The sequence below is a fragment of the Pezoporus occidentalis genome, unplaced genomic scaffold (assembly GCF_034315485.1).
Source record: "Pezoporus occidentalis ecotype Australia unplaced genomic scaffold, CSIRO_AGI_Poc_V1 ctg175, whole genome shotgun sequence".
Classification (NCBI taxonomy): Eukaryota; Metazoa; Chordata; class Aves; order Psittaciformes; family Psittacidae; genus Pezoporus; species Pezoporus occidentalis.
The window spans coordinates 1,220,149-1,241,853 of NW_026913586.1; the positions used below are offsets into that span (position 1 = coordinate 1,220,149).

Below are 21,705 nucleotides of genomic sequence, written 5' to 3' on the forward strand. Positions count from 1 at the left end.
CGAGAGGAACCACAGGTTCAAACCCCTGGTGCTTGCGCTTGGCTGAGGAGCCACTGGCACGAGGCTACCATCTGCGGGCTTATGACTGAACACCTCTAAGAATCCCACCTAGACACTGGTTGTTGTGCTATTGCGTCTTCGGTCGCTTGTGACTGACCCAGGAGATGACAGCCTTGTTCATATTGCATGGGTGAAGGTCTTCCCAAATCTTCATTAGCAAAGACAGACCTTCCTCAAAGGAGAAGGAAAACTCCTATCTTCAAACCCGGGCTGACAGAGCTCGGCTAGCCTTGTATGGTCTTCCATCAGAGAAGGACACTGTTACAAAACCCACAGCCTGCAGACTTTGCTGTCACTGTCCTAGCTAACTAGGCCGTGGCAGTTAAACCTCAGGTGTAAAGGGTGAGGCCAGTTCTGCGCAAGCTGCTCTTCACCTAAAAAAATCCACTGTGCAGGCTGGAAGGGCTCACTCTCACTTGTCTGTATGGACAGGTGAGGGTCTAAACAGTAGGTGACAAGGTGCATGGGAAGCTGCAGATCCAACACTGCATGCGCGCGGACCAGCGCATGGGTAGCTCAAGATCCCTCAGGAGATGACAGTCCTGGTCAGACACTTCCTGATTGCCTAAGCACCCTTTTTTCCAACCAGATTTGCACATCCCACTTGCCCTTGGTCATCATGCCTTAGTAAGCGTGGTTAAAGCCCTTCCCAAATCTTCGCTCGCGAAGCCAAGCCATCCACCAACGGTTAGTGTGGGAAAGGACCCAGGTCCTTTTCACCCAGCACAGGGGCAGCGCTGCTCCACGACAGGCTTGGGCTGGGGCCACCTGATCCGCTCACGGTTAACCGCTCTGCGCTCTACCCCCGTCCCGCACCGCACACAGCCCCGGCGGAGCGCGGTTCAAGTAACTGCGGCGGTGTTTCCCGCGGGGGGCGCGCAGCCCCGCGCTCCGCGAATCCCCGCCCACCACTCCCATTGGCTGCGGGGGCGGCCGGGTCTTCCCGCGCGCGCGCTCGGCGGGGCGGCATGGCGGGGGAGCGCGCGGTGGGGCTGGTGCGGGAGCTGCATCGTACCACCGGCGGGAGCCTGCCGCCCTTCCGGGTGAGCGGGGCCGGGGGGGAGCGGGACGGGCCCCGGCGGCGGTCTGCTCTCGCTGACCCTCTCCCGTGTTGCAGACGGAGGAGCTGCGACAGGCACTGGAAGAGATGCGCGCGCTGTACGAGCAGAACCAAGCGGATGTGTGAGTGTCGCGGCCCGTACCGGGGTGTCCTGTCCCGTCCTGCACAACCCGACAGTGTGCCCTTCTCTCCCAGCCGTCCCGCAGCTCGGTAACGCAGCTCCTCCTCCAGGTCCGAAGCGAAGTCGGGACGCACGGACCTCATTTTCCTCATCCGGTTTCGGCACTGCTGCCTGCTCCGGAACCAGCGCTGCATCCTGGCCTACCTGTGAGTGCGGCGCGGAGCACGGGGGGCTACGGCGGGCCTTCGGGGTCACAGAGCGTCGCTTCTTACCCACTGAGAGGAGACAAGGTCTCGGAGCACTGGGTATTGGGACGCTCGGCTCTGGCGAGCGGTTCCTATGCAGGATGCGGTAGCAGGGCAGCTGCGGGACTGGCTCTCCCAGTGCACATTGCTGGTACCATCAGACGCTGGCCCTGTTTATTCCTGCTCTTTAAACGCTTTAATTACTGGATAGGTCCAAAATCGCATCTTTTAAAGGAAGGTGGGTGGAATGACCTAAGGTTTTGCTCTCTGCTTTGTTGCCTCGGGATATTGCCAAAGTTTGCCTCAGCAAAGATGCTGGGCTTGCCCCTTGTTTCTTCCCCCAGGTATGACCGGTTGCTGCGGATCCGCGCACTGAGGTGGGAGTATGGCAGTGTCCTGCCAAATGCCATCCAGTTTCACATGTCAGCAGAGGAAGTGAGTCAGCCTTGTCTTAAATTCTTCCTCTCTTTCCTTACTCCTCCTGATGGATTATCTATTTAGTAGAATCAAAATAAGGTACAATTCCCCCACTATAAATGTGACACTTAACATGTCTTCCTGTAAACAACAATATGTTTATTCATTGTCTACGGGTACAACCCCAGACAGCTACCAAGTGCAGGTAATGCTTGGCACTTTCAAGGATCAGGTGGAAGATCAAACTCAAAGCCAGCAGAACTTAAGTCTTCCCATGCTGCTCTCAAATGCCATCTCTAGACCAATGTACAAAGATGCTAACATTAGCAGAATGTGTCCTGAATCCAGATTGCTCTCCGTGGCAGTCTTTCCCTTTAGAAAAGCTTGCGTTCACCTTTGGCTGGTACAAACATGCTCTGGAACAGTGGTCTGACAGCACAGATAAACTAGGTATCACTCACTGGGGACCTCTCTTTCAGCATTAGCTGTTCAGCTTTGCCTGAGGAATCAATGTCAATATATGCAGGTGGAATGGTTCAATCGGTACAAAAAGTCTCTGGCTACCTACATGAAGTCAGTAGGAGGAGAAGAGGGGCTGGACCTTACACAGGACATAAAACCTCCTAAAAGCCTGTACATAGAAGTAAGTGCAAGTGTTTTTTGTTTGTGAACAAACTTTTTGCCCAACTATTGTTTTTTAGAGAATTTCACCCCCATCCCAAGCCATGTTATTGAGCAAAGCCTTCAAGAGCACCAAAGCTTCCACAGGCTTCTGCATTTACTCTTTACGTTCTGCCTGTCAGCATTTTACTCCCTCTTCTACTGAGGGCTCAAAGTCTGTTGAAAGATAGCATTTCTACTCTGAAGGGAATTTGTGTGGTAGGGCGAGTGGTCTGAATCCCGATGAGAAGGTTTGTGGCATTTTGCAGAAACTTAACCAAATCTACATCAACTAGAAACTTTGTTCCCATGCTAAGGAATGTTAATTGGTTTTCCTTGTTATTTTAAATGGACTTTGACAAACGAAACTATAAATCTTTTTATACAATTGATAGAACAAAGCAAGAGCATGTGAAACATCAAAGTCAGTAGCTGAAGTGCTCTACTCTGATGTTCTCTTCAAAAGAAGATGTAGTGGCAATAAACCTGCTCCTTAAGAGTTTCACAGTTTTTCTGGTATGTGTGTGGAGAAGTTCTGGAAATGCTGCTGCTTCCTACATTGTGTCTCTTGCTGCTCTTCCTCTAGTCTCTGGAGGACTGGACGCGCTGGTGCTTCTTGGTCCAGGCAGAGGCAGGAAGAAAACATCAGGCAGAGTCTATAGAGCATGGAATCAGTCCAGTTGTGCATTTCCAGATCTGCTCCATGTTGAGGATCCAGCAGGCAGATAGGAATGTGTCCATACTTACAGTTCTGGGGCATGTGTTTTAAGTCAGCAGTGATGCCTGGTGTTTTCTGTGGGAGATCTGATGATCTGAGAGCTGCATTTCTGCTTTGTAGGTGCGGTGTTTAAAAGACTATGGAGAGTTTGAGATCGATGACGGTACCACGATCCTGTTGAAGAAGAATAGCCAGGTACCCATGTCAAGAGTGTGTGGTCCTTTCTCTTCCTTCCCTTTCACTCCCATGACATCCCCCTGCTTACCCCAGCTTCACAGCATGTCTCCTTGCACATGCTGCAAGCTGTCTGTGTGGCCCAGCTCTGATCTGGTACCACAATGCAGTGAGCACACAGCACAACAGAGCTGGTTGTGTGCAGTGACAGATCCACTCTGCCTGGGTTGCAAGAAAAGTCTGTCTGTGTTTCCATGCAGCACTTCTTACCCCGCTGGAAATGTGAGCAGTTAATCAGACAAGGAGTCCTTGAGCATGTTCTTTCATAAGCATGCAGGACAGAAGGGACAACCTTTGCTTGCCCACAGTGGGGACTCAACTCTGGTATGTGCAGGACTTCAGATACCTTTCCATTTCTGCAGTGCACACCCTGCGACTCCTCTTCGATACCTGACACTAAGATCAGCCCTGAGTTTATAAAGTATGCAAACCACACTGGCTGGCTCTTCTTGACCACAGTGCATCCTGGTGGTGTAACCATTCTGGGAATCCAGCACAGTGGGGGTGGCACTGGGGGGTGAGGGGAGTCTATCCAAGGCCCTCAGCTACAAGTAGGTTTTATGAATGCATTTTTGTCTAGAGCAGTTCTTTGTTCACACTGTGCATGTAAGACACCAACCAGGTGGGCTCCAGAAGGCAGGACAGCTCCAAGATTGCAAAATAAAAATGGCTTCACCTTCAATTGAGTGTTTTTCAAGAGTTAACATTGTTTGTTTAAACACTCTGACCTGGTTCTCTGGCCCAACCCATCTGGACCTTGCAGGTTGATGCTCAACTGGTTATTTAGGTGTCTCAGTGCAGCTGCTCTTCCAAGTGTCAGATGAGGCTGTATAAGCTTCTTTCTAAGATACACATGAAGCCTTGACTCTCACCAAAAGCCTATAAATGTTTCTTAAGGTGCTGAGTGAATGAGCACTGGCTGCAGTTCGGGTCATGGGCCTCACCATGGTTTCACACAGCACACCTGGGCTGTGCTTGTGTTCCTCTGGGAAGAATCACATTCTCCAGAGCACAATCTGGCAGGGTATAGGGATTATTTGGAGTGGGAATGGATAAGGGAGAAGATTATAAGGTTTTTACTTAGCACAAAGTCAGAGCAAGGCTGAAGAACCGCTCTCCCTGTCTGGTGTTCCTAATGGAGGTGTTCGCTCTTGAGTAGTGGCTGAGAGGTAACACTTCCAAAAACATAAGCCCTAGGTAAGACTCGAGTCTCAGCATTCATCCACCAGGGAGAAAAAACAGTCTTCGATCAAGGAAGCCTTAGTCAGCCTCCACCCACCTCCTGTTACTGTCCCAGGGCCTGGGAACCCCTCTGCCCTGGCATGCTGGGACTTAAAAGCAGTGGCTGAGTTTCAGCTCAGCCTATTTGTCCCTTTTTATTCTTGAACTACCAGCAACAGCTTAAGCTATTTTTAAGCCCTCTTCTTTGTATTAACTTTGTCCAGCTTTGCTACCCTGATCCAGACAGGCTTGTGTAGTCTGTCTTGTACAGTGGTCTCCATAGTCCCCAAAACCCTAGGAGTCCTTTCACAACTAGTGGCAACCACAGCACCCATGTAAATACCCTCTGCTCTGCACAGAGCAAGGCAGGGCGCTGGTGACAATGATCCAGAGGGCAACACTATGGGCAGATAAAAAATTTGGGCATTTGCTAATGTGAATGCTTGACTTTGTGACCTTTTATACAACTTATTTTGGCAAGAGCAGTGCTCACTGCCAGTGTGTGAGGGCCACAAAGAAGGCAAGATGATGCAGTTCACTTACCATGTCTTCTGGTATCCTTTGAAGGAGGGCAGTGCTCCTGATGATGGGTCACCAGCCCTGCCCCAAGCCTTGAAGGTTCAAACTGAAAAAAGGCTTTTCCCTCAGCCCTTCTGATCTGTTCACCACAGAGGCAACAATCTGGCATCAGGTTGGTTTTGATCGTAGGCTCAGGCTTTAGGAGGGCCAGAGTTTCCTAAAGCCCAAGAGAAGCTGTAGGGAATAAAAGTTTAACAACAGCTGAAATACAGAGCAGATGGAGGTGGCAGGAGGTACTGCAATACTGCAGACATTTTAATGCCACAATCCAGATTTCCTGTTTGGAGAAAGCCAAATGCAAGAACTTGCAAGCTTTCCTGCCCTGGCTTTTCAGCTGCAACATCATGGCCCCAACAGCAGCCTTCCATAGAGAGAGAGCTTTTGCACCACCACTCAACCTGCTGGCAGAGCGCAGGCAGCTCCTGTGGGATGGCTGCCCTTAGGCAGACCTGAGTTACAACAGCACACTGCCACTGAGAAAGGCACAAACACTGCTGCTTTCAGTAGGAAAATTCAGCCATCCACAGGATCAATTTCCTTAAAGGACTCTGTCTGGTTTCTTCATTTTCTACTTTCTACCCAGGAAAATCCTGGCAAGACCAGGGAGGAAAAGGTTTATTTCCCAACCTAGACATATCTTTTCCATACCTGACAAAGCCTGGCCAGGACCAGGGGCAAGGCTGCCACAGCACGTGCCCTATCACCCATTCAAAGATGCTGGTGTGATTTTTCCAATGACCTGCTTCAGAGCTGAGGCTTGCTCCTCCAACAGCTGGTTCTTCTCCTCAGTACTCTTCTGCTTCAGCTCAGCTGCCTGCAGGGCCATTGCAACCCCCCTGTTCTCTTCACAGAGTTCTTCAATCAGCAGGTTGTTCCTGGAGAGTTGGGACTACAGCAAGGACAGAAGGCTAAAGGTTCACGGTCCCCATGCTGGGCTCCCAGCCAGGCAGGAACACGCAGTGCTAACCCCTCTTCCACTCACCTGGGCATCTTTAAGCTGAGCTGCTCTCTCTGCCAGCACAGCTTCAGTACTCCTGAGGTTGTGCTCCAGCGCCTCTGCCTGATCCATAGCTGCCTGCAGCTGACGCTCATGTTCCTCCTGCAGCAGGCAACAAAGACTAATGTTGGGTTGTTCCCAGGCAATCCAGGACTATCCATTTCCCCAGGGCCCTGCTCAGAGATCCTCACACTCTGAAGAAGAGCATGAGGGGATCACTGGGTCATGTCCAGAAAAGCCGAAGAAGAGACATAGTTTCCTTGGATACAGTTTTTGTGTCTGCTCATTTTAATTCCTTAGGTTACAATTTCCTCCCTTTGCTCAGGTTAGTGCAATTGAATTACACTGTCCTGAAACAAAACACAAACTAACAAAACCCCAACACCTTGTTGCCCAGTGCTCTTGAGACAAAACCACAGCACTATATGCAGGCTACATCTCCACATACAGGGCTCAAACTTTCCCCAGCTTGAGTCAACAGAGTGTCTGCCTGGTAACTCCTGCTCCTCAAGCACAAGGTACCTAGCCTGGGGTAGGTGGATTAGAGAGGGGAGGGTTCCTGTTTGAGTGCAGGGCTGTGACTACATTCATGAAGAATGAAAACTGCAGATGCACGTTGAAGTGCATTTTCCACATAGGCTTTGATATACCCAAACCTCTGGTGGCTTCCCGGCTGGGAGTGCTCCCACCCTATTACCCCTGACTGAGTTCCCGCAATTCCCTGCTTACCTGCGTCCTGAGCAGCTGCCTGCATGTCTGCTCAGCCTGCCGGTGGAGGTTTTCCTGGAGCTGCTGAGCCTTGCATTGCTCTGCTCTCAAGCTGGTTTGCAGCTCCTCAAAATGTTTCCTTGGCACCATGTTGTTCATCTGGGCTTTGACCTGCTGCAACTGCAAAGCATGCCGAGTCTGGGCCAGGCTCAGGCTTGCTTTGGCTTCTAAAAGCTGCAACACAGAAAGGCCAATAGCCGATTACAGCTTTTTGCCAGCAATGGGACAGGCACAGGGTGTGCCGAAGGTGAGGGAGAGGTTGGGAAGCACCCTCAGCCCCCACTTGGCTCCCATGCCAACATGGCCACAGCAGAGCAGCAGGACTGTGGAAGTGGTGTGTGCTGGGCAAGCCTACAAAGCCAGAATGGAGAGCACTGAGAGCTGCAGGAGAAACAGACACCCCTTGCTGAAGGATGCTCCCCTTGCTGAGCAGCAAGAAGCAGGAGTTACTGGTGGGATCCTCTGGGAGGGAGTCCTAGCTTCAAGTGCTGCAATGGCAGGAGGCAGAGGGGGCTGCTCGCTTGCATTTGTTCTTAGATATATCACAGGCAAGCTGGGCTTCAATCGCTGCCTGTACATCATGCCCTCTGCTTCCTGCCACTAGCAAAAGGGGAAGCAAGTTTGGTCCACCTTTGCTCTAGGAGTGGCTGGCACAAGCTGTACTCTGGAAAGCCAGTCCCTGAGCCTTTTCCCAGGGTAGAAAGCAGGAGAGGGATATTAATACATTTTGAGGTTTCTCACATTGGCTTTCCTCTGTCCTAGTGGTCCTTGTTTGCCTGCTCTGACTTCCCCCACCTCAAACATGGCCTGCCTGGCCCTGTCATCTCTGCCTGATCCTGCCACCCCTCTCGTTCCTCTGTCAGCTGAGCCATGGGGAAACCACAGCTCCTGGCACTCCCAAATGAGCCACCTTCACTCAGCCTCCATCTCCTCTGCCCAGCCAGCCTGCACAGGACAAGGACAGAGGAAACAAGGTTAGCTGCAAGTAAGGACTTATCCCAAGCTGCACCTGAACTTGCTTCAGACATATCTGAGTGGGAGGGTGAGTCCTTTGTCCCCCACAGAAAGGAAGCGGACCCTCTTTTCTGCTAGGGAAGGTGTCCAATACAGTCCTGAGATGGACAATACCAACATCACAAGGACAGCTCAGCAGCCACCCTGTCACCAACTGAATGACAGTCACCTTCTCTTGCGAGGCCTTGAGCTGCTGTTGAAGCAGCTCCATCTCCATCCAACATGCTGCATGCTGCTGGTGGTGCTCCAGCCTTGCAGCCATCTCTGCGTCTCGTAGCCGCTCAGCCTCTGCAAGCCTCTGGCTCCACAATGGGCTGGTGTCAGGGCACTGAACACCATGGCCAGCCTGGTGTTCAGTGACTTCACAGCCCAGTCGACACATCCTTACATTCAGGTGGGAGATCTCCCTGCTGCTCTTCTCACTCTGGAAAAGATTGAGGAAAAAGAAACCAATTCATGCACAGAGGCTTGGGGTGGGGTGAGAGGCAGCAGAGACTTAACCTGTCCCATACTGTCCCCACTGGGTTTCCACTCAGGAACACAGCTGTTGCTGCAAGGCTTTGTGGACACTCAGGACAAGAGCCCTCATTTCCCAGCCTGACCAAAGCAGCACAACATTCAAGGTGAGAAATTCCTCAACGGATGGAAGCTCTGGAGGAAGTCACTGGGGGATGTTTCTGAGGACAAGGGATACTCCCCCTCTACTCTGCTCTTGTGAGACCCCCCCCCCCCCCGCAGTGCTGCATCCAGCTCTGTGGGTAACAGCACAAGAGAGACGTGGACCTGCTCAAGCAAGTCCAGAGGAGGCCACAGAGATGCTCCACGGGCTGGAGCACCTCTGCTACAGAAACTGGCTGAGAGTTGGGCTTGTTCAACCTGGAGAAGAGAAGGCTCCGAGCAGCTTCTAGTGCCTGAAGCGGCCAACAAGAAATCTGGAGAGGGACCTTTTACAAGGGGGATAGTGACAGGTCTAGCAGAAGGTGTCCCTGCCTGCGGCAGGGTGTTGGAACTAAAATGACCTTTAAGGTCCCTTCCAACCCAAAACATTCTGTGATTTCATGATGTTAAATAGAAATACTTAGACTGGAAACAATACAGTATAAATGGACACGTGCATGTGTAAAAGTACCAGATGAAGGAGCAGAGTAAGGGTTACAAGAGCAGCGTGCATCAACACTAAAGGGTATCCACCCCTTAGACATTGCTCCTAGGACACTATCCCTAGCGGTAATGCTGAGCAATGTGCTGTTTCTGCCCCATGCTCTGACCAGACCACTGCACAGGTAACATGTCAGGAGAAAATCTGCATCTAACAGCAGGGCAGCAACACACCCTACACCCCATTCCTCTGCTAGCATCCCAGGAAAACGGGAAACCCAGAGAGCGTTGCTCCAAAGGAGAAAAAGCAAACAACAGGCAGCAGGCTTGTGGCTGATAATTAACGGAAGATGTAACCAGCAAGGGCCAGCAAAAGCCACACTGCTGCAGCTGAAGGCCCCAGAGAGTACAAGACATGTCCAAAAAACAGGTTGTGGTTCCCAGGAATGAGGAATGGGATGAGGAATGAACAGCCTGCAACCCTTGTCCATGTTACACACAAGGAATCCTGGCCAGGGCTTGTGTGCACACATGTCCAAGGGCTTGTTAGCATGCATGTTTGCGGCTGGGAGTGAGCAAAACCTCTAGGAGGAAGAGTACAAGCAGGTAAAAAGAACCTCATTAAAGATTTTGTAGTAACACCCTCTGTAAGACCTTCACTGGCTTTTGTCACCCAAATTGTCTCTACTTGACAAGCTATAAAATGAAGTTGGCTTTTCAAAGCAAGACTGGGTTTGAACATTTGAAACAAACATTCCCATTCTCTATAAGCACACTTAGGCTTTGTCCTCCTATATCCTTCAGCCAAGAGCCTGTCAGTGTTAACGGCTTCTTACCAACGCTGTTAACTCTGGTATTTCAGCCAGTTCTTCCAACTTCTCTCTGCCCAACTGACTCCTGTGCTTCCTGTCAGGGAGAGGAAAATTATGAGCTTCAAGCCAGAGACAAGGAAACCATGTCCCCCCCAGGGAAGGGCCTCGTTCTGGGGAGCCACATGTCTGGTTTTGGTTTGCAAGAGGAAGCAAAGACAGGCCATAACAGATATGGTCCTGAACTGATTCATCAGTGGGTCAGGTGTCTCTGATCCAACAGGTCACTCAGCCCAACCCAGGGCAGACAGTTGGGGACACCCAAAGTCCTGCAGCACTCTCGGAGACCTAAAAATCAGGGGATGAAGAACAGTAGGAGAGCCATCTTAGCAAAGTCTTGGGACTATCCACACCAGAAACATGGCTCTCCTTGGATTTATGGTTCAGTGGGTGACCTTAGTACCTACCTCAAGCTTCCTAAGGCAGCAGCAGGCCAACATGCTTGTGTAGTGAAGAAGCCCATAGTTTCCTCCATCAGCATACCTATCCCCACAGCCTTCCCCAAACCCAGCTCTGGTTCCTGTGCTCTGACCTCCTCAAGCCTGTCCCAGCACTGGCTGGCTGCTTTTAAGTGAGCAAAGGGTGTGAGAGTGCTGGCTTGCTCAGAAACAAGAAAACAAAAGGCAGGAACAAGTCATCTGAAATCTGGTAAATGCACCTGAGTGGCTGTTCCTTTTACGTGCATCAGCTCTCCGCCCATTTGCAGCTTCCTACAGCTGGCTCCTCTCTTACCCATTGTGTTCACTGCCCTTCTCCTTTGCCAGCCTCAGCTCTTGCTGAAGTCTCCCAAGCTGACTTTTCAGCACACTGTTCTCCTCCAGCAGCTGGCACAGCTCTTCCCTGCAGGGAGAGACAGTGTGAGAACACCATGCAAAAGCCCAGTTTGATCTTGGCGTTCTACACTGGCTCCCTGCTCCATCCCCATTTGACTTGCAAGGACAGCAGAAACTAAAGAAACCATCCAATAACTCACGCAAAATGTGAGGACCATCAAGAGACTGGCAGAGAAGGAGTAGGTCTTCAAGAAAAGGGAAATAAAGGTGAATAAGGACAAAAAGCATCAGACCCTCAATCTGTTTGGCTTCCAGGTGACTGAAATTATTTTGCAGGCCTGCCAAGAAGTAGAAACTAAGAGATCTGGCTCATTAAGACACACCAAGACTTCACTAAGGATAACCAGGTGGTTAAGTCCAACCCTTCAACTGCAACAAAGCCACATCTGAATAAGTCAGCTTGCTTATGTGGCCTTTGTGATTTTACACTGCTGGATGTAACAGCTATGACCCCAAAGCCAAGGCAGCCTCTATGCCTCCTTATCCTTCCATCCCTACTGGTATCCCAGTCTCTCATGAGGCCACGAATACTGGAACTTGTGGGTAGGAAGCTCAGTCCTGTGTCAATCAGACAGTCATATCTAACAACTACTGCTAAACCCCATACAGGACCCAAATTCCTCAGGGAAAAGTGCAGGAGAATGGACTGTCCATCGTAGACAGCACTGCAGTTTGTGGTGTTGCATGTAGTTACTGTAGTGTTACTGTAGTGACAGGACAAGGGGTAATGGGTTCAAACTTAAACAGGGGAAGTTTAGATTGGATGTAAGGAAGAAATTCTTTCCTGTTAGGGTGGTAAGGCATGGGAATGGGTTGCCCAGAGAGGCTGTGAATGCTCCATCCCTGACAGCATTCAAGGCCAGGTTGGACAAAGCCTTAGGTGACATGGTTTAGTGTGAGGTGTCCCTGCCCATGGCAGGGGGGTTGGAACTAGATGATCTTAAGGTCCTTTCCAACCCTAACTATTCTATGATTCTATGTGTGAAGCAGAGGAGCTGAGTGGGGAAGTTCTTCCTCTCTTGTACAAGAGGGAGCACACAGACTGTGAGCTGCTTGCTCCCCCTGCTTGGCAGGGTGCTCCTCACAGCAGCTGCTTTAAAAGTCAGTTTCACATCAGGATTCACATGCTGTGCTTCCCGTGGCAGCTCCAGCAACCCACAGACAGCAGTACAAGGCAGAGGAGACAAATGCACAGCCAGCTACAGCCACGTTATCACATCCCAGCTCTCTGACCACACTCCCGTGGTTAGTAAAAGGCATGCGGGGCACAGCAAGAACATAGCTGCTGCTAGAGAGTGTCAAGAGAGAACACAGCTGCTGTTAAGAGTGTCTTTGGACAATCATGTTGTTAAGCAGCTTCACGTTTCACAAGGCATCTGCTTTTCTTCAGCAGCAGCACAGTTCTGCAAACCTGCTACTCTCTTGAGCTCTGGGTCATTTTCCAAGCAGTGCACATGTTTCAGCTACATCAGCTCCAGTTTCACCCCTTTCCTTTCCTTTTTCAGCTCAATTTTGACAGCCTGAATGTCATGTTTCTTTCTATGCTGCTGTGCCACTCTGCCTCGCAGGGCTGTTTTCCCTCTTGTTGCCCTTCAGATCAAGTCTATGTCCTAACATACTGCTTTTGCATGCTGTGTGAAGGCAGACATTTAACTTTGCTCTCTCTGCCTCCTTCCCAAGCACATTCCCTTGTCTATCAAGATTTCATTTCTCCTTGACAAAAGCTTTCTGCTCTGGCTCCAGCTTCTAGATTGAGCAGGCCATTCACTGCAACAGATGTCCACACTGGTCCATCCATCACAGTGTTTTTTATTTCTTTCCTGTTCCTTTGGTGCTAAAGTTGCAACAGGCAGCAGACTTTGGTCCACCTGCTCATCTGAGCCTTGGGGATGCACTCCTTTTTCCCCAGAGGGCAGCCCTCCAGACACCTTGTCCCTTCAAGTACCTGAGCTGTGAGCCCCATGATCTCTGCATTATTCCGATTTCATCTCATTGCTTTTTTTCTCTTTTCCTTCTCAGCAGCCAGCATCTCACACATCTTAACTTGCTCCTCATTAATCTTCTCTTCCAATTTTAGCTGCCTCTTCTTCCACAGAGACCATGTCCTTTTCCTTTCGCTTCCATTGCTGCCTCTCCTGGGCTCCTGAGGTCCTAGCCTTGCAGCCTTTATCATTGGGAAATCACCTCTCACACCAATGCTGCTGCTACAGAGCCTTACAGCTGTTGTCACACAGCCATACACTCCATAACAGCTCTTGACCATGCTCAACCTCTGCGTCTTTCCAAAACATAAAAGCCGTTTTGCTGACCTGGATTTGATAACACAGCTTGAAGAGCTCAGCCAGCTTCAGAACATACTTTTGCTGGAGAGGCAATGAGAAGTTTTCTTTAGGTTGCAAAGTCAAGGCAATTACTTAAACATTACAGAAAGCTCCCACACCACTTTGAGAAGTTCTACACTTCTCACTCATCCATCAGAGGTTGTCCAACAACTCTGAAAGCTCCCTACCACAGCCAGTCCCTCCACCAGTCACCAGAGATGGTGGTAACACAGCTCAAATGCCTTGTATTCCTGTTATTTGGGTTTGCTCCCCTGGTCTGACACAAACTTCAGTGAAGTCACCTCCTTTCTGCCACACCTACCCCGTATCTCAGCTCCTCATCCCTAAAACAGGGATAATGACTTAGTAAAACCCTCTGCTTGGTTATTGCCAAAGGGGACTCTGCTCCTGAAGGGACGTACACCAGCAAAGAGACATGAGGAAAGCCTAAGGGTAGTGGTGGGGTGTGCTGGGAAGCAAGAGGGGGCAGGCATGGACAGGGAAGTTTCCTGTCCAATTCTCCTTCAGTCTCCTCTGCAAGGCCATCCTGGGGAGTTTGCAGAACTAGCACCAAAAGCACAAGAAGAGAAAGATGAACAGCCATTTAGTGACAACCTTACCCTCCCACAAGCCAGTCTGTTTTGCTATAAAGAGAAATTTAAGCTATTTTTTTCTGCTTTAAAGACAGCCAGTTGCGATGATCTAGCAAGTAGGTGCAAGTTTGCTGAAGGACCAAGAAAGAGAAGAAATACTAAGAAAACGCTGATGAAAGCTCTCACTCCTCCCACTGTTTTGAGGTACAATCTTTGGTGGGCACTGCCTCTGACGCAAGCTTGTGGAACATGCAGGGAAACTTAAGTCTTGAAATATCAAACATTCACTTAAGGTGAGTTCAGACACCGCATTCCAAACAGCTGCAGCCCTGCAATACTGTCCAAATTTTCTTCCAAATTAAAGCAGTTATCCATCCCCAGGAGGAATCAGCCCAACCTACTCTGGTATGAGCAGGGGATGCACTCCTAGTCTCCCTCTTAGCCAGAGAAAGAGATCAGTACCAGACCTCAGGCTCTCTCTGTCCCTGCGCCACATCCTCAGCTCTCCTCCCTCCTGGTCCAGCTGCTGCCCTGGATGGTAAATGTCTTCAGTGTGCTGCTGTCCCACCCTGGACTGCTCCACCTCAAACCTCTCCTCCAGCTCCATGCTGCACACACATTTTTTCTCTTTCAGGTGATCAATTACAGCCTGGTACTTTGCAACTGTTTCTTCCAGGTCTCTTTTCTGGTCTTCCATCTTGCATATCTCAGTCCTGAAGCTTTCCTCACTGTCCTTCCTCTCACTCTCAAAGTTTTTCCTCATTAACTTGATTTTCTCCTCGTAATAGTTTATCTGTTGGGAGAAGACAGGATTTGGGTATTAGCACCGTAATCCTGAGAGCTCCCCTCTCATCCAATAGCTCTGCTCAGATTAATCCTCTTGATCCCTCTCAACAGGGGACACTCTTCAGGCAGTTCTAGGCCCTACTGAACTTAGAGCAATAACCAAGTCTCACACAGCAGCCTCTAATAGGCAGATATTGGTAGTCCCCAGCTTTTCCCAACAACCTTCTCCCTTCTCCATTTTTTGCAAGGGACCCCAGAGAGGAGAAGGGAGATGTGAGGGCATCATCTGCCTCTGCTCCTCATATTCCTCCTCCACCCCACAGAGTGGTTCCTTGTCAAGATGTGTAGCTGCTACTCCCCAAGGCTTCCCTGTAAATGCCGGAAACTCCAGGATTTGATCAGCACAAAGGCAGGACTACAAAGCGGGCAGATCTGCAAACAGCTTTGTGTGCCTTGAACTCTGCATCAGCTGTGACAGTCTAGGATTCACTCTTGTAGTGCTGCAGTGGAAACCCAGCAAGCATCCCTGACCTCCCAGTTCAGCAGCAAAAGCAGGAGTGAAAGTGGAAACTGAGCCTTCTCACATGAGCACTCACTGCTGTCTAGAGCCCAGTGTGGCTGGGCTCATACTGTCAACTTAGGCAAGCTGCTTAAAAGTGTGCTGCAAGCCCAGGGAGACAGGGCTCTAATACCCGCCATGCTCCCAGGAGACACCCATCTGCTTCACATCTTAGTCCTGCCACTGGTTTTACTGTGACACCAACACTGAGTAATCTCTGGCTCCCCATAAAGAGCAAGACCCACACAAGTATTTTGCAGGATGACAGAGATTTCCACAAAGCCTTTGCCAGCCAGTGAGGGCTTCAAATCCTCCTACCAGCTAAGAGAAGCACATGCTCCCAGCAGAGAGACAAGGTACCAGTCTGCTCCCCAGCCTGAAATCTCCAGCAGACACCCCATCAGCCAAGCTGTAGCAGGGTGTCTGCCAAGCAGTTGTGCCAAGAAGTCAGGAAATTTCCCCCCACTCCCCTCACCTTCATTTCCAGCTGCACCTTCAGGTCCCGCATCTGCTCTTGGAGCTGCTCCACTGAGAGTGATGTCTCTGCGCACACAGAAGTGGGATGCAGAGGGCTGGGATGGTGGCACACAGGAGAGGAGTCCTGTGAGGACAGGCCTACAAGACAAGACAGGCTGTCCTGATCAGGATGGATGCAACTTCATCTAGTCAAGCTCATGCAACCCCAAAAGACAGAGATCTCCCATCTATCTGGCAACCAGTCTCAGGGCTGCATCGCCCCCTTGGGCCAAAAGGTTTTTTCCTAATGCTCAACCTAACCTCACAACCCACAGTGTGGGGCTACTTCCTCTTCATCATACTGTGTTTCTTCAACATTCATCACAGTGAAAATCTTCCTGTTCACTCCCAGCTGCCTAGTCCACAGGTCACCATCACCAGCCTTCGAGATGGAAGAGTCTCCTTTCCCTGATCTCCCTCATCCTCACCACCCATTATCCCCTTCTTCCCTCCCATGGCTGCTCAGTATGAGAACTGGCAGCAGCAGCTCAGGCACAATAAACCACCACACACACCCATGGAAACTCCAGTGTGGAGAGGACCTTGTCCTTGCTGAGAACATGGAGAGGCATCAAACCCTCCTCCATTTTACCTCCTGCTGGCAGCCCTCTCTCAGCCCTGCTCTCCTGTAGTTGGAGATACAGCCTTTCCAGCTCCCTTCGCAGCAATCCATTCTGGTCACACAGCACCTGAAGCAGAGACTGATGCAGCTACAAAGCTCCCCAGGGCTGCAGGGGGCTGAGCACCCATGACTCCCAACAGCCATGTGTACTCAGAGGATCTTGCAGCATGAAGTGCATAGTCCCCTCACCAGCACAGTCAGAATAAGGCAGAAGAATTGTCTTCCTCCCCCAACAGGCAGAAATGAGAGATTTTTGAAAAGACAGAAAAAAAATACAAGCCCATATGATTGTGACTACCATCATTACACAATGTGAAGCACGAAGAGCCACAAGCAAATGCCCCTGCATGCAAAATCACACAAAACCATGGGTTTCTGCAGACACCTCAGAAGGCTGAACCTCCTGAGACCCCTCCTCATCTAAACACAACCCGTGCTAGTGAACAACACACAAGAAACACCATGATCTCAGTATAACCCCTTACATAGACCAGAGGTTTGTGCTACATTCTCAAGACATTCCTGTGGGTATCTGGGCTAGCCAACAAGCATTACTGTATGCAGACAAAGCAAGAGCAGTATTTGCAGTAAGACAAGTCCAACAGGGCTCAGGAAGGGAACGTTTCCAGGCTCTGAATGTTCCACTTTGAACAGACATCAAATTATATCCCATATGCTGCCACCCAGGAAAATGATGGAGACTGAACTACGATACTTCCAAAGATCCCCATTAATAAATATTATTGAGCAGATCTAGACAAATGCAAACGCAGCTTGTTTAACCTCCATTCTAAACAGGAGAGCAGAGGAGGAGGGGGGCTAACAGCATCCAACAAGGATAAATCTGTTCCTCCATCAGCATTCTCACAGGCAACTCTGGGGCTGCTCAATGGGAGGAAAAATTGCAGCACAGAGCATCTTCAACCCTCTGGTGCCACCTGGAGCAATGTTGCACTGGGTAGTGCTCCAGCATGTTTGCCTTTAATTACAGCTTCAAGAGTCTGCTGCATCCATGAAATGGCTTCGCTGAAACTGCAGATTTCTGCCCCTGCTGGGGGGATTTGGTAACTCATCGTCTCTACTCAGTGGTGCTCCCCAGTCACACACAGGACTTGGAAACACGGGCAGTGCAATGAGCACAGGACTCAGGAGTCGAGGCACAGAGCATCCAGCAACTCAAAGCATGCAAGATACACAAGAGAAGAGAAGGGAAATGGAGGCGGTGCTGACTTCCCAGAAAGCCCAAAGCTCTGGGCAGGGGCACAGCACCCTGCATAAAGTACAATACACACAACACCAATGCCTGGGCCACACACATACACCAGGTGTGTGCTCAGGACAAGCTCACCTTGACTCTCTAGCAGAGCCCATCAGCAACAATTTTTGTGGGAGTTGTTAAAATGTGGGCCAAAAGGAAGAAGGGAAAAACAAAAAGATAGAATTTAGCTGACAACATGCTTTCCACACAGGGAGAACAGCTTTCTCCTTGCATTTCAGATGCAAGGTGGTCTGTCCTCATACACAGAGCTACACTGTTCCCAAACAATAAGCCTGTGGCTACAGTATGGCAGGAAAGGAAGAATTTACAATCCAGCCCTACTTCCCCCTGCCAGTATACCAGGAAGGTATACCTCCATACCCCATGGAGGGCTGCAGGAGAAGGAGACAGGCTGCTTTACTGGGGGCACTGCTGTGTCCTGCCTCCTGGCAAAGGACTCTGAGCAAAACAGGAGGTATCACCCCTCTGCACTCTGATCAGAGCTGCCTCCTTCCTCTCCCCCAAGCCAATGGACGTGCTGATGGGAGCTGTGCTTTCACAACAGCTCCGCTGGAGAGCTGCCCATCTGTACCTGGCACTGTCGCTCGTACTCCAGGACAATCTCTGCGAAGCACTCACTCTGGTTCAGGAGCTCTGGACTGTGGGACCCCACCTGGCCCAGCTGCACAAGCACAGGGAAACATCATCAAGGGAATGAACACCTCTCCAACTGGAGAGCCATAAGCTCACAGTGCTACAGCCTACATAGATTCAGTGGAGGGGTTCATATGGACACCTGTGGGATGGGTTAGATGCAGAAAGAGGAAAAGCATTTTCTTTCATGTATGAGGTACCAAACTGCAGGCAGCCAGCCTTCCCAAACTGCCTAACAAGATCATAGATGCATTTCTCTCCCCACATCCATTTTACCAGGTGCCTTTCTGGAGTGGAAGACACTAAAAGTAACCACTTATATCAATACTTTTGAAAAAGAAATATTTTCTTTTCTGGAAACCAAACTCCGAAGTCCTTCATTTGAAGACTGCAGATTAGTAGAATTTTCTGCAATTGCAAACTTTGCTAATCCTTCTTCTTTTTTTTTCAAGCTTCAAAAGGCCTAAGTTAAAAGTCAGTATTTTTTCTTTCCCAGTTGCCATTAATGTGCAGGAGAGTTTGAAGATGGGAAGACCATAACAACTGACCCAAAATACACAAGATTTCACAGAAAAAGACCAATCTTTTGATGAGTTCCTCTAAAGTTCCTATTTAACTGCAATAGAGAAAGAAAGGTTACCTTGTCTTTCACAACAAAGTTTAGTTGTTTCTGCAACTCCAACATCAGCTTCTCAGAGGCTGCCAGTTTCTCAGTCATCTCCGTGACCTTGTTTTGCAGCTCTATGTTCTCCTGCAGACAAAAGGGAGAAGATTTTTGGGATATTGTGGGTCCTCACATTGCAGGAGGGGTTCACCAGCCACGGGACTTCATGAGGAAGCTGTAAAACAATAGGCATGTAAAACACAGCACAGTTCCCAAGAGATCCTGCTTCAGCCAGCATGCTGCTGACACACACCACATGGGCTGATGTTTGGTTTATCTCCAAAAGACAGACATAGGAGTGGGTTTTGCAGAGTAAGAGCTTACAGCCCCACAAGGCTCATCTCCACCTCTACTTCACAAAACTATGCTTTCCCCACAGTCAACAAAGGCAACAAGTTCTGAGCTGTCTCCATCTGTACTTGTACATTGAACAGCACTGGGAAAATGCCAGGCACATGGACAGTATCCCATTTGCTTTTGGCATGGTCCTTGGCACAATTTTAGCCTCAGCCACCAGGTGTTCAGGTGTTGGCAAGGGCCAAACCACTCCTGACAGACAACATGGGTGTTTAATAATGTCATGGGAAGGGAAAAAGTTCTGTATTTAAATCAATAGTATGGATGTGTCTGATGATGTTTCTGCATAAAACTTCTTCCTTCCCAGCAAGAGCAACACAAACGGCTCATCTTTATCAGCACCTCTGCTCTGCCTCCTCTGAAGAAGTGAAGATGTTTCACCAGGGCCATTCTACTTACTTTCATGGTGTGGTTCAGTCTCCCTTGCCAGCTGGCCTCTGTGCCCCGGAAGAGCTGTGTATCAGCCTCCAGCTTTGCTTGGTGACTGAGTGCTTGCTGCAAAAGCACGTCTTTTGCCTCTGTTTCTGCTTGAAAATCCCTGGGGGGAAAAAGCAACAAGACTGGGGCACCTGGAGTGTGATCTCAGATGGCCACAAGGTCCAGACACCCCCCCTCAGTAGACGGTATGGGGCTTCAGGGACTTCTTTCTCTGTCGCTGACACAATGGCAAAACAATTGGGAGATTCATAAAGAGAAGGGAGGGAGAGGCTGCAAGGAACAAGAAAACATTTTCACTGCTCCACCAAAAGGACCCCTCCTACCTGAGCTTGCTCTGGGTGTGCTCGAGAGCAACGTATTGCTTATCCAGCTCCCTGCCGAGCCGCAGGCAGCGTCTCTCCGCTTTCTGCAAGTCCAGCCTCGCCTTGTCCCTCTCCCTGGCAACCTGCCTCACCTGGATCCTGCAGGCATGGTGAGCAGTGCATTAAGAAACATCTCAGGCACCCCAGAGAAGGCCTGTTTTTACAGGGAGCAACACCCTTACTTGAGGCACTGCAGTTTGTATCTGTAGGACATGAGAGCTGCACACTGAAGCCCACTCCTGGAAACCATGAGTGTGTTGTCCAACGCTGCAGGCAGCTCTGCCAGGCTCACCTGCTCCTCCACGTGCTACTCAGCCTCTGCAAGGACAGCACAGCCTGAAATCACTCTCTCCCTCTTCTAACAGTGCAAGAGGACTTCTTTTGTTACACCATTTCACCACCCTCCAGTCTTTCAGAGATCTCCCTCCCATCTCACAGACAGGCTTAGATCACATTTACCCCCGATTTTCCCCAGCCCTAGGGTGGCCAAATCCTGCCACCCCATCACAAACCGGACTGGAAGTGCTTCATCCACCCTGTCTGCCTGTTTGCTGAAAGACCTTGCTGCTCACTTCACCCACCAAGACAGCACCAGAGACCTTGAGGATCTCCTCTAAGTTCTTCCAGGGCTCACACTGGAATAAGATGAGGCTTTGCAAACCTAGTGCTGATGCTGGAAGGATGCACTGCTTCCCTGTGCATTCTCCTCTGAGGAAGAAAGTAGCAGAGGTAAGTCAGTGGGGGAAACTGGTAGAGAAAAACTGACAGCTTTGGATACTGAAAGGAACCCCATCAGTACTAGAAAATGCTCTAGAAACAACCCCAAGCTGCCAGGAAGATACCCTGAGCTGCCTTTAAAGCAGCCATAGGGAACAGTTTGGCAGGCACAGACCATGTGCTTTTATCTCCCTGCTAAGCAATGAAAACTCGGTATCCACAAGAAAGCCCAACATGGAACATGAGAAGGTCTTGTGAAAACTGTCAGATTGGGATTGCCAGACAACATTCTGTTTGCTCCAGAAGATAAATTCGGGCTGAGATCAGCTTCAAAGGTAAATGAGATTCAGCCAAGCGGAACTGAAAAGCAGAACCCAGGAAGCCAATACAGAATTGGTGACATCTCCCAAGGGCACTGATTTCATACTAGGCTTGAAGAAACCTGTCTTCAGAGAACTCTTACCTCAAAGTATTTAGCCAAAAGAACATGAAACAATTTTTTTTTTTAAATTTTCGGGTTTTTTTTTTAACAGTTTTGCTCAGGACCCTGTATGGAGCTGACCTGGCTGGCAGGGTGATGACAGCCAACCCACAGCACATTCCAGAGTCATAGATCATAGAACCATAAAATCAACTGGGTTGGAAAAGGCCTTTAAGATCATTAGTCCAACCGTTACCCTAGCACTGCCAAGGCCACCACTACCCCATGTCAATGAGTGCCTCATCTACAGTTTTTGAACACTTTCAGGGATGATGATTCCACCACTGCCCTGAGTAGCCTGTTCCAATGCCTGAGCACCTTTTCTGAGAAAAATTTTTCCTACTACCCAATCTAAACCTCCCCTGGTGCACCTTGAGGCTGTTCCTCTTGTCCTGTCGCTTGTTACCTGAGAGAAGACACCAGTCACCTCTTCTCTCCATCCTCTTTTCAGGTAGTTGCAGAAAGCGGTAAGGTTTCCCCTGA

At 49.8% G+C, this 21,705-nt stretch overlaps 2 protein-coding genes across 6 annotated transcripts; one reads left to right on the forward strand and one right to left on the reverse strand.

The window, feature by feature from the left end:
- The first annotated feature begins 977 nt into the window (after positions 1 to 977).
- Positions 978 to 4,197, forward strand: GINS1 (GINS complex subunit 1). Its single transcript, XM_062614356.1, has 7 exons — positions 978 to 1,103; positions 1,178 to 1,242; positions 1,352 to 1,447; positions 1,831 to 1,921; positions 2,430 to 2,546; positions 3,402 to 3,476; positions 3,716 to 4,197. Exons 1-7 carry the CDS (start codon positions 1,029 to 1,031, stop codon positions 3,782 to 3,784), a joined length of 588 nt encoding a protein of 195 aa, XP_062470340.1. The 5' UTR covers positions 978 to 1,028; the 3' UTR covers positions 3,785 to 4,197.
- On the reverse strand, positions 2,929 to 21,677 carry LOC134161483 (ninein-like protein). 5 transcript variants are annotated; one of them, XM_062614352.1, is made up of 17 exons: positions 20,624 to 21,666; positions 20,207 to 20,342; positions 19,986 to 20,123; positions 19,624 to 19,762; positions 18,844 to 18,954; positions 18,142 to 18,231; positions 16,262 to 16,358; positions 15,629 to 15,768; positions 14,276 to 14,601; positions 10,794 to 10,901; positions 10,029 to 10,098; positions 8,264 to 8,518; positions 7,042 to 7,254; positions 6,298 to 6,414; positions 5,964 to 6,204; positions 5,280 to 5,489; positions 2,929 to 3,455 (listed from the first exon to the last, which is right to left on the reverse strand). In XM_062614352.1, exons 2-15 carry the CDS (start codon positions 20,272 to 20,274, stop codon positions 6,016 to 6,018), a joined length of 2,061 nt encoding a protein of 686 aa, XP_062470336.1. In that variant the 5' UTR covers positions 20,275 to 20,342; positions 20,624 to 21,666; the 3' UTR covers positions 2,929 to 3,455; positions 5,280 to 5,489; positions 5,964 to 6,015. The 5 variants fall into 5 exon arrangements, with proteins under 5 accessions (XP_062470336.1, XP_062470335.1, XP_062470337.1 ...); XM_062614351.1 differs by having other exon boundaries at positions 20,537 to 21,666; XM_062614353.1 differs by lacking the exon at positions 5,280 to 5,489 and having other exon boundaries at positions 20,207 to 21,667.
- Positions 21,678 to 21,705: the final 28 nt, after the last annotated feature.

What these genes read in the sequence shown, in the direction of transcription:
- LOC134161483 (XM_062614353.1), bottom strand. Translation starts at nt 20,274, where the DNA reads ATGGTTTCCAGGAGTGGGCTTCAGTGTGCAGCTCTCATGTCCTACAGA. An exon ending in GACTGAACCACACCATGAAA is followed by an intron (nt 18,955 to 19,623) that starts GTAAGTAGAATG and finishes TTTTGTCTGCAG; the next exon opens with GAGAACATAGAGCTGCAAAA. An exon ending in GAGAGGGCTGCCAGCAGGAG is followed by an intron (nt 15,769 to 16,261) that starts GTAAAATGGAGG and finishes CTTGTCTTGTAG; the next exon opens with GCCTGTCCTCACAGGACTCC.
- GINS1 (XM_062614356.1), top strand. Translation starts at nt 1,029, where the DNA reads ATGGCGGGGGAGCGCGCGGTGGGGCTGGTGCGGGAGCTGCATCGTACC. An exon ending in TTCACATGTCAGCAGAGGAA is followed by an intron (nt 1,922 to 2,429) that starts GTGAGTCAGCCT and finishes CAATATATGCAG; the next exon opens with GTGGAATGGTTCAATCGGTA. An exon ending in CTAAAAGCCTGTACATAGAA is followed by an intron (nt 2,547 to 3,401) that starts GTAAGTGCAAGT and finishes TCTGCTTTGTAG; the next exon opens with GTGCGGTGTTTAAAAGACTA.